The sequence below is a fragment of the Zootermopsis nevadensis genome, unplaced genomic scaffold, assembly GCF_977971745.1.
Source record: "Zootermopsis nevadensis isolate Lab colony 2312 unplaced genomic scaffold, Znev_1.0 Znev_ptg000010l, whole genome shotgun sequence".
In the NCBI taxonomy this organism is placed as follows: Eukaryota; Metazoa; Arthropoda; class Insecta; order Blattodea; family Termopsidae; genus Zootermopsis; species Zootermopsis nevadensis.
This window is the reverse complement of record NW_028259142.1, coordinates 17581115-17592608: the sequence shown is the minus strand read 5'-3', so window position 1 is coordinate 17592608 and position 11494 is coordinate 17581115. Positions and strand designations below refer to the sequence as shown.

At 38.2% G+C, this 11494-nt stretch overlaps 1 protein-coding gene and 1 long non-coding RNA gene across 7 annotated transcripts in view; one reads left to right on the top strand and one right to left on the bottom strand.

The window, feature by feature from the left end:
* The first annotated feature begins 444 nt into the window (after nt 1-444).
* LOC147874272 (uncharacterized) overlaps nt 445-11494 on the top strand; it is a 79470-nt gene continuing 68420 nt past the window's right edge. Inside the window, exons 1-2 of the long non-coding RNA XR_015534597.1 lie at nt 445-924; nt 9255-9542. This is a non-coding gene — a long non-coding RNA (uncharacterized LOC147874272). The remainder of the gene's footprint in view (nt 925-9254; nt 9543-11494) is intronic.
* CngA (Cyclic nucleotide-gated ion channel subunit A) overlaps nt 2013-11494 on the bottom strand; it is an 80075-nt gene continuing 70593 nt past the window's right edge. For 5 of the 6 annotated variants that reach the window (XM_022079249.2, XM_022079253.2, XM_022079251.2 and 2 more), the window contains 6 exons: nt 10420-10600; nt 9277-9524; nt 7885-8040; nt 6677-7076; nt 6123-6264; nt 2013-5391 (listed from right to left, as the gene is read on the bottom strand). In XM_022079249.2, coding sequence (XP_021934941.1) covers nt 5262-5391; nt 6123-6264; nt 6677-7076; nt 7885-8040; nt 9277-9524; nt 10420-10600 — 1257 coding nt within the window. In that variant the 3' untranslated portion in view covers nt 2013-5261. The remainder of the gene's footprint in view (nt 5392-6122; nt 6265-6676; nt 7077-7884; nt 8041-9276; nt 9525-10419; nt 10601-11494) is intronic. The other variant, XR_002545650.2, reaches the window with a different exon arrangement.

Below are 11494 nucleotides of genomic sequence, written 5' to 3'. Positions count from 1 at the left end.
GCTGTCACAAAATCTTATAACAAATGTTTTTATTGAACTTCTTTTTATATCTTGGCCAAGCTATCTAAATGCAAAATTATATGCGATGCATAATAATCACCATTAAAGCTGTTATAGCAACGTGACAACATGACAGTATAATTCAAAAGCAAATAGGAGAAACACTGACTTTCAGAAAGATGATTTCCATTTGTCATTTTATCTGATGGTATCAAACGGCGCTGTGTAGCCATGGTAACGTCTAGTGACGTCCTCAGGTGGCGTCCCTCTTTAAGCAGGAACGCGTCGCGATTGGCAGTCAGCATCGAAACGACCGAATTCATATTTTTAATGCCACAAATGAGATATGTTGCTTTGTCACAGGTCCTTGGTAAGTCTGCTGCCCAGCAGTCCCTTGGTACTTTTATGTAAGAGTTTGCGGTATTTTACAAAAGTTACGGTGCATGTGGGAGGTTCCGAATTTGAATCTTGTCTCTGGAAGCGTGCTATATTGCCAGATTTTAGTTATTTTCCTCAGGCCTCCTAGATATGTAGTGTAGGTCACGTCCTCTCCGTCGTACATTCCTCCCTTTATATAAACTGTGATTACTGCATATGCCGAGAATTTATTAATTATTATGTTTAAAGAGTAAATATTAATAGTATTCTATTTGGCGACTGTAAGTACGTCTGCTGAGCACTATAGACCTCTCCTGAAATATTCTATCCGACAAGAGTTTATTTCCCTGTATTTCTTATCTTATATCTGCATAAGACTATGCACCTTAATTGTGTGTATGTACAGACAAATACGCAGAAATTTTTTATACGTTCATATTTTCAGGGCTCAATAAACCTCATCCGTTGGTTAGGTTTCGGTTTGTAAATCAGCTGACATCGGAAGTCGCAGACGTTACAGTTCTGAGGAATCCTTTTCGAATAAATGTACGTATATGATTTCAAACCAAAATTCGCTTGGATATGAAATTATGACCCGTAGCTTTAAGTGGGGACAAAAACGGAAAATTTCAAGGTTGCTAATATGTAGTGTCTTATTTCAGTTAAAGGCGATTTCTTAGGTTACGTTATCTAGAATTGAATGAAAGAATGATTGCCATACATTGGATTCAGAAGGACGTTTAAGGAAGTGTTCGTGGCTTAAGTGAAGATTATATTCACTCATTTGCCTGGGGGCAGAGGAAAATGACGAGAAGCATCAGTCCGAAAGGCCAGTAACCCGACCTTCTTTCAAACCTGGTAACTCCTGATTACAAGTGTATAGCGTTACTGCTTTGCGAAACTTCCCGGTATTATTATTACCAGGAGTAATTCATTGCCGACTTCACAGTTGGATCATAAGGTTCGTTCTGGCTACATTATAACAAGTTTCCCAGGAGATGGTCAAACTCAAGGAGATATTTACAGTAGATAATTTTGAGTCGAGTATGTTTCATGAACATGTGTCTGACTTTGAAGCGTTACATCGCTGTTGGTCTTTTCGGGAGTTTCGGGCATAGATTTTACCCTTCTTCTCTAGAATGGGAATTAAAAGGAAACGAACAGTTAACAAAGACTGCTGATCAAATCGTAAATGTAATACTATATATATCAAATAAAATTAAACACCAGTTATATGAGTATATACTATAAGCAAAATACGTGGTTTAGAAGCCAAAACTTCTTCCCTGTATATTTTATTGCAGAGGAAATTTGTGTAAACGTGATTATATGAAATAAAAGGACGTCTTTGTAATAAAAAGTTCAGGATCGAAAAGGTTAAAATTGTGTAGTATTTTAGACAGACCAGTTCTTTAGCCACGTTGTACGGGGCACATAGGCACTTCTCCCACTCAATATTGGTGCTCGGACATTGCGCCGCTGAAATGTTAACATCACTATATTAATTTCTGTAAAAATGTAAAGAAATAATTTGCTCCAGTCTGCAGTATCTAGGATTTCGAATAAACTAGAATCAATGGCGAGCGCATTACAATATTTTAGATAATGTTCAGTTATTAATATTAGAAATCATCTTGTTTCCTAAGTAATTAGAATTTAATCAACAATTTCAATATAAAATATCACCATGTTTCTCACATCACATATGTCACAAACTACCAACTTGTGTTCCATTTTCTTATGTTTTACAATCACTTTCTCCGTATGTTCGTCTTATTTATATATAAATAAGACTTAACTTGCAAATTGTAAAATGGAGTCCGGTACGGTGTCTCTGAATAGGCACAACTTTTCAAATGTTTGACGATAAACTAACGCTATGTTTGACAATTTTAAACCTCTGCTCTACAACGAATCGTGGCTCCGCAACGGTCTACCCCAGGGGTGAGTAATTTTTTTTCTAGAGGCCGGATGGGGACATTTCAAAATAACCACGGATCGGAGAACCTTGCGAGAAAGAATTCTGTATTACAAGTTGTTAAATAACATTCAGATTATTCACACTGACTTATCGTGCTTTGTACACATAGCAAAAGACATAAATGTAGCATTATTCGTGTTTAATTCCAATACCATATCTTAAACTGTGATTGGTATTCTAAGGGTGTAGAGACACACATTGAAGAAAAGTAGGTTAAATTAGAACAGAGATTTGTCAAGTATTAGTTGTGTGGATCATTTTACAAATTATACAAGAAATAATATATTTACCTGATAAATGTAAGCCTGCTTTAATATTTCCTGAAGTACTTTTTTGATTTTATATATGTTTAACGAGATATTTACAGTATCAGGCAAAATGTGATCATAATCCGTCTATAAAAAGAAAATCTTATTTTTAAAAAAATCTGGAAGGTTGACCCGAACATAGTGTTTTCGAAATCTGATAATTAGGTCTGACTGAATTTATCTCTTCAATTTCTGTTTTCTACTTTCGTTTCAGAAAACAAAACAATCCGCACATATTTGTAAACACCTTATAGCGCTTTTTTAAGGTTAAACAAGATGTGTTTCTTATGAGAAATTTATTAAACCATTTTTGTTCTATTCAAGTGTTCTCTCCGACTGTCCTTTATGATATTCCAAATGCAGACGGAAAAGTCACGTCGGGATTCCCACCCAGGCAACTTTTACAGAATTTGTAATATCTGTGGGTGCTAACTCATGACTCTATCTCGAAGTGTCTTTAAAAATGCTGACAGACCGTTTGGTATACGCCACTGTTACTTGCAAGAGCCGATACAAAGATTATAATTGGTTATAGGAGATAGTGATCTTTTATATGGTTTCTTTATATTACTCTCGTGCATGTATGCGCTCAGAATATAATCAGCATGTTGACAGTCCGTGCACATGAAGACATTTCGCTGTAGAAGCAAATGTCAAAACTCTCAAATATAGTATCAGCACAGAGCTACAAACAACCCTTCCTCCGTACAAATAACTATATGTGTATTCCATGCCAACTCAAAAATGTAATCTTTTTGCTCCAGGTATAGGCCTATATTATGTCGAGAGTTAGGTGGAAGAAAGAATTAACTCGCTTTCAGTTCCTTTGGGACAGTAAAATTGGAATTTAAAAACACATAACAGAAGTCGCATTTTTCTTATAGACCGACTCATGTGTAATGATATTTCTTAAATAGCAGAGTTTACTATCAAATTCGTAAGAATGATTCTGTTCTATGGAATTTGTGACGATGAATATAGATAAGGTTGTTGGGAATACGACAATATGAAAAATGTAATGTTTAGAGTTAGGGGAAACTAGCCCAAAATGACGTAGCTTGATAAAATTTTACTCCTGTGTTGTTGACAAATGTAGGCCTAATGTCTCGAATAATTTTAAATCTCGCTCCGTTAGGTTTGTCGTGTTGGTACTCAACTGCAGTAAAAGATGGCGTGGCGGGTTTCAAGCCTTGTGTGCAAAAGTATGTTTTCCGGTCTTTTACTTGCTGTTTTACAGAGTTATAAACATTGGTAGGCTACGATTTGTGATCAGATAATTGAAACAGATATCCAGTGAAAACTATAGAAGTAAGTCATAATAATTACTAATTGCTTTGATCAGTTTTAATTACTTTTAGATTCAAAGTCTGAAGGCAGTACATCTAAAATGTTTAGCCTGTATGTTATTTCTATCGTGTATTTTATCGTAAATAAATCCTGAGAAGCTGTAAGGGCCAGCTTTTTTTAAGACTTATATCTGTCATAAGTAATTGTTGGCAATTTAAATATCTGATATCAAAATCCAACATTCCAATCACATTTTCCTTAAGGTCTAACACCATTCGAATACCAGATAATTCCGTCCAACTAATCTGACAGAAATTCAAATAAGCTCTAAATTATGAGGTTTGGAGTTTTCTCAGCTGGACTGAGATGCCATGTGGACTCGTAGGTATACGAGTCGATACAGTGTCACAGCCCAGAATAACAACACAGAAAACCTAAATTTAAAATTAAGTTTTACCTCAAAATTGATTCAAATTCTGTATCGTGCTGACCCATATAGGTAGAACCTTTGTTATGTATTTCCCCCCCCCCCCCTCCAGGCCACGCTTGCAAAATGTCGTACCAACTGTGTAAAAGATTTTGCAGTTTCTAGCTAATTAGCAAGCGTAGTTGGCTCTTAGTTCGATGATAGCTAAATAAGAAAAGAAAATCCTTAATCTCGGCTTAGGCCATTCGATCAGTGGGATCGTGGTTCGAATCCTACATCAGATATGGATGAGTGTTCCTGCCTTGTTTATGTTTTATTCACTCTCTTGTGTAGGTAGAGACCTTGCAATGGGACAACCTTCTGGTCCAAGAAGTCCTACCAACTGTTAAATAAAGTTCAAAGATATAACAGAAAAATTCTTTAGAAAATAAAAGGCTTGGAGTGGGTTATAGCACCTATGTAATAGTAATTAAACACATATTTTGATTGGGATGCAAAACTTTCATAGTGTATATTTGTCATTATCGTCAAGCGAGTTAATTCAGTTTTCCTCTTAATTCTCAAAGCGTTTCATTGTCGGCTGCCTCTGTGGACGGCAAACATCAAACACACACATCTTCTTACACTCTGAATTCGAGGCAGACACAAAACTCAACCCGATGGTATCACACGGGATGTATACAACTGTATATAAATTATGTCATAGTTGTATATAACACAATTTCCTCTATTTTAATTGTTTTAATTAAACCTTTATATCACTTCTGCTTAATAATAACACTCCAGAACCACTGTATGCGATAGATGATAGTGATAAGATAGAACTGGCTTGAATCCTCTTTCTCAATAGGCCGTTTTTAAAAAGTTCTACACAGACGCTTCACATAGTATTTTGTTTATGCCTTCGTATTCTTGACACGCCCTGGAAGGATCTGCGCATGGATCTGCTTAGGTCCACCTTCTCAGTCAGCTGGGAGCTGTCGCCACCGCTGTCCTGGCTCGAAATTCCTCTAAAAATGGAAAACGAAAGCAATTACTTTGTAGTTTTTACAACCATATTCAGTACTCTTGCAAAATAATTCGATTTAGGTACATCTAAACATTTCCCCTGTGTTTGAATATCGCTCTTTGTTTCGTTGTGTGTATAATTTTATGAGAACAATGAACTTACATGTTTCGTGAAGTGAAATATTACACCTACGAGGACGGTTTCATTTTATTTGATGCTGATTGTATTACGATGAACCGTTCGAATATCCGATTGATCTCCCGAAAGCGTATAGGCCTACACTCCCCTGTATATTAACCAATTCGGATTATTTTTTTAGCGCATTCCATGTAAGCCGGGAGTAGACGATTACTTTCACTCGGATGGGGGAGGGGTACTATTTGGAAGTGACTGTGGGCTGAAGCGCTTCGAGGGAAAGACTGTGTAGATAAAACATTATTGAATAACTCAGTTGTTTGCGCCGACTAAATGTACGTAAATCGGAAGTATTCGAGATAGACAAAAAGAATATTTATCATCTAAAGTGGTCGTTAAAGCTGTCCAATATAACTGAAAATAGTTAGAGAGGTTTTTGTAAAATTCTCCATTATTAAATTTAATTAAAGTCGGGTTATTCGTTATCTAGTTGATTCATGTGTACGCTGGAAGATGATCTCGCTCTGGGTCATATCAGATGCTCATGAATACACTTAACTTATTCCCATCGAACACATTCGAACACTGTGCACTCACCCAGTTGTCGCCCGCCGCTTCTCCTCCGTCCTCAGGGTGTGTTGCTCGACTCTCGTCAGCCTCTGTTTCACCTTCGCCTGGTGGCTCGAGCATTCCGCCAGCAGACGTGCGAACCGGGTCTGCAGGTTTTCCAGTGTGTTCTCTGCAATCATCAGCTTGCATCTAAATCTGAGACAGTGCAGGCGGGCACCGTTTCACGACTTTAATAACGCAGAAAACTGTGCTTACGATGCACCTTTATACTTGATGTAAATACTCTAAAATAATTAAGACAATGTTTTGTTCATTATATATTTAATATTATTTACCTGTGAATTAATTTCACTGATGGCTTTTTCATTTGTGACAGGAATGCTTTATCTCAGATAATTTCCATGAAGAACAAATTTATGTGAATAGAATATTTAAGCCATTTTTCGTTGAAGGAAATAATTCTGTTTCTGCGTTAACCATTTTCTTTATTTTTAAATTAGATGTATGCTACACTCGTTTTCATTTTGTATTATATGTATCAGAGCATTTTTCCAATAAATTCACATATCTGTTGTACATACCGAGGCGGTCCACTTTGTCGGTGAGATTCTCGTGTTCCACCTGCGCCTTCGTAAAGGCCTGTTCGTCCAGAAGACCGTCCTTCCTGAGCAACTGGCAGCCTCGCTCCATGAGGCTGTGCTTAGCCTCCGGGTAGTCGAACAGCGCGTCCCAGAGATCTCGCTTCGACAAGCAGAACAGATCCGAGTAGCCGAGCGACCGGACATTTGCTGTCCTGCGATTGCCTGTCTTGTTGCCCGCGATCTCCAGCACACTCACCTCCCCAAACACGGATCCCGCCCCCAGGGTGGCCAAGACAGTCTGCCCGTCGTCCGCCACCACGCTCAGCCGTCCTCGCTTCACGATGTACATCTCCCGTCCCACGTCCCCCTTCCGACAGATGTAGTCTCCTGGACTGAAAACCTGGAAAAGTTGCACAGATACAAGAATTTTGACATTCCTCATAAAACATCGCAAATATATTTGGCACCGTCCGTTGTCTCGCCTGTATTAATCTCTTTCAGTGATACGCAGGAGATATCTCGCTTATAAATCTTGATCCTTCTAGTTTGTATTTGCTGCTTGATGTGTGAAATAAATCTATCGTGCTCTCACTTGATAGCTATAGGCCTCCTGGACTCTAAGAAAGGAAAGTATAAGCTTATTTGAGCCTTGTAATGAACTGTTAATCTAATGTCGCGGTTCGATAGTTAGCACCCCTTCGTACTCAGGAGGTCCCCGGTTTAATTCTGGGTTCGGAGACCGGCTATAATTATTTTCCGCTTTTTCTCTCTGCCTCTCCAATCACATTTTGAGAGGCAGGAAACTTTTTTAGTAGGACACATCGCTTTGTTATAAACCCTTCCCAATTCATAGCCAATGTCCGTCACGCTTGTCTGCGATGTGATGCGGGAAAAATTAGAGTTGGTTCTGACGATCGCGACTCTGGTAGCAGGAAATGCAAACGAGGCTGTGTTGGGGTCTGGTGGTGTGTGTGTTTGGCAGCAGTCTGGAATCTGGGGTCAGGCGGTCGGCTTTGTATTGGTGCATTTGGTAGGAATCCGGCTTCAGTTTTGAAGTTTTCACATTCAACTATAAATTTTGTACTTTCATTGCGATTTCCAAAAGATAGTACCACAAATGGTTCATCCCCGTTAACAATATTCTACATAGCAAATAAATAAAATTACGTTCCAAACGTGCATTGTACCTGCTATGCGGGCTGTCTTACCTGCAGGCGAAGCTTTAGTACTAGTTCCTCCAGGAGCCCGGGCTCGCAGTCCTGGAAGATGCGAACTTGCCGCAAGGTATCCAAGTGCACATGAATTGCTATCTCAGCCTTCAGTTTGTCAGGCAACGCGGCCAATACGCGTTCCTCGTCCAGTGCCTGTGGAATACTGAACAATTAACATATTTGCTGTGAAGTCATATCCACCCGTCCCTTTGCCCTCATGCCACGTCTCGGAAATTGATCGATAGATTTCGGTTAAATTTGGTAATGGTGTCTACCTTCGGGTTTCATAAAAGACGGGGAATATCTTGACTAACTGAGCAACTTTTACCTACTCAAGAAGGAAGATGATATCGAACTTTATCGACTCTCTCAAAAACGCCTTGTCGTATATAAAATTAATAGACAACGTGACATTAAATACTGTGTGTATCACATTAAGCTCTAAATTTTTATTTAAATCGTTTATTTGGATCGATAAGTTAAACATAAAAAGAGAAAAAATATTTTTTTACTATATGCAATGTGGTATCTGCATTGTGAAACTTTAAAGTAGTATATTTGTGTCTGCAGTTAATGAGAACTAGTATCAACAAGACGTATGCAAACGACAAACCAATAATTTTTAATCTCTATCGGCGTGAACATTTCCATACTAGTTTCTGTCTGCATCCCTTACTTGAACTATGTAATTAAGGGGCTATGATTTTTACTCGTCCAATGTCGGAAGCTCACAGTATATTAGAACATGCACGAGAAATGTTTTATAATTTGTATGCTTCGCGGAGTATTGTTGGTGATGATTAAACTGAGAGGTGTTAATTTATGAGGCATGTAGCACTGGTGAAATGGAGAATATAACATGGAAACATGTTTGGCATAGACACTTAAAAGGAAGAGACCACTTTGAAGGTCTGGGCGTAAAGGGGAGGATCGTATTAAAATAAATGGCAGAGAAGCAGAACATGAACTAGACTGAACTGACTCAGTGCTCCAGGTCTGTTCTCCAATTCCAATGAGCAAGCTTTTAATAATTTGGTCAACTTTCGGAATTTATAAGAACGGGGACTTTCTTGACCAGTTTAATGCTTTCTACTGCTTAAGTAAGACCGTGTACGACGAAGATATTTGTTTTAGTTTAAAACAGTCAGTTGTTATAAAACACTGGTTCCCGTCTTGAAAATAATAACCTTAATAGTTAATAATATATTGCCTAAAATAGAACGTGACCTTGGAAAACTCTTCATTGAGAACCAATGGTTTAACCAGCTGGCAATCTTTAATGTATGTTCAGACTATCTGCATACGATTTATTTAATATCCCTGAAAATTATCACAAAATCCTCGAACATACTGCATTTTTATTCCAGTGATGTGCGAAGTACTCCGTACCTGTTTGTTGGCCCATGTGTAGGAGAACCAGCGAATGACACGGGCTTCCAGTTCCCTGGAGACACGCCGGAACGCCATATACTGTTTAACTCCGTCCATACGGTTCTGGAACTCGACCCTCGCCACATTCATGTTACTGATCATACTGCCGATATTACCGACGATCGTAGCAAAGATGAGCACCCCGGCCAGGAAGTCTGCCACCACAAACAAGTACTCCGCGTCGTTCTCCGGTTGGGGCGTCTCTCCTACCAACACACCGCATGGTGAGTACACTCCGTTCTTCTTGATCAACAGTATAGCGCATTGATTACAGTGTAGTACGGTACACAAAATTTGTTTTGAAATAATGATTTTCTAGTTGATATTTGAGATTCTCACGGCGCCGAGTATGATGGTTGTCGTCTGGGATGGTACACCATGTAATGTGGTAGATACTGACCGACGTCTGAAAGGAGCTTACTAACCCTGATGATTGAGTTCGTATGCTCCCCTGAAACGTCTGTCATTATCTGCGAGTCTACACGGAGCAACATTCTATAGGACAGACGTACTTGAATAATAATCTCTTCATATGAAGGTGTGTCAAACTAAAAGGCATTCGCAAAGTGGTTCGACATATCTTCATTTTTACGTTATCACCTTGCGTTTCAATGCATTGTTTCAGTAGTTTGAAAGTGTTCTGATTCCATACAAATCAAGTGTTTTCGGGCTGCCTTAAACATTATTGCATAGTTTCTTGCCAAGACATTGCTCATAAGAGATGCATTTTCGTCAGGTGTCCCTGATAAATTGGTGTAATAATCGGTGGCGCACAAAATGAATATCATCAATAACACGTGTCTGTTCTCTTTTGAGTGTTCCCCCATCAACCCTACTTTCGTCTAATTAGTGTAGTCATTGTCACAACTGAAAACATATTTGTTCGCATGTTTGACAATTTTGTATACCCTAAGCACAAACATCGTATTACAGATCACTGCTTCTCCGTGGCGTATTTTATCAATATATACAGTTGCTTAAAAGACAAAGAAAACCAGATTGGTAAAAATGAGGGAAGGCTCATATTTTTTTATTATCGCATTTACCTCCAATCCCAGTTTTGAAATACACTAAAAGTTTCTTAAATTCCTTTTTTTTTACCTATGGTGGTGAGGGTAAGTGTAGACCAATAGAAGCTGTAAATGTACTGTCTGGACAGCGTGCTGTTGCGTCCTCCACTGATGTTGTACACCCAGTTGTCCGACCCAAACCCTATGGCATAGCTGATTGCGAAGTAGAAACATGCGTTCCAGTGGATTAACACCAGGATCGCCAGCACTACCTGCACACACATCTCTCAAATTTTAGTGGCCACTATCTACGTTACCTGATTTAACATTATTCGGTTTGATAATTTACACAAATACGTAATTGTTTGACTTGGTTCTTACGCAAATAGTGACCCTTTTCTTAAACGTCTTTTGTCGATGTTTATAATAGAGATGATTTATTTTCTTGGAGATAAGACTCTAACAGTTATGTGCTTTTTAGATCTCTGAAATCAATTTTATCTTCCCATCTGTGCACAGGTATCCAGATTTGTGTTTTTTCTTCTGTTTTTCCTGTTGAAGTTCGTATTTATTTCTAATCTATATTATGTGTGTCACTTTTCTGCCATTTCAACCTGTTTGAGTTAATCACCGTAATGTTTGACGAAGAGTACAAATTATCAAGCTATTTATTGTGTATTTTGACAGAAATGTTTTGGTTAAAGTCATGGACTAAGCATAGCTTATATCGCTTTCATCTTTTTTAACTCTTCTTGTTAAATATGTTTCGCAACACTAACAAAAATACGCAATTAACATAATCGGGAACATTAACTTTGGCTGAAGTTGCTAAAGTAAAGTGAACTAAACTGAAATACATTCAAATACATTGAAGTATACAGAAAAAAACAGATATAAACGTAGGTATCCCAAAGTAAACCAAACTAAACTGAAGAGAATTGAACTAAACTGAACTAACCTGAGCCAACTTAACCTAAAGTAAACCGTACGTAACATAACCTTACGTAACCTCGATTAGTCTAGCCTAACCACGCGTAACCAAACGTAAGCTTACCTAATGTAATGTATTATAACCTACCTCATCTGACCTGAAGTCAGATTTATTAGAATATACAGCAGATATTGTCTGGCATTGTTCAGCAAGCCATGCTTTTTTGGCGGAAGTA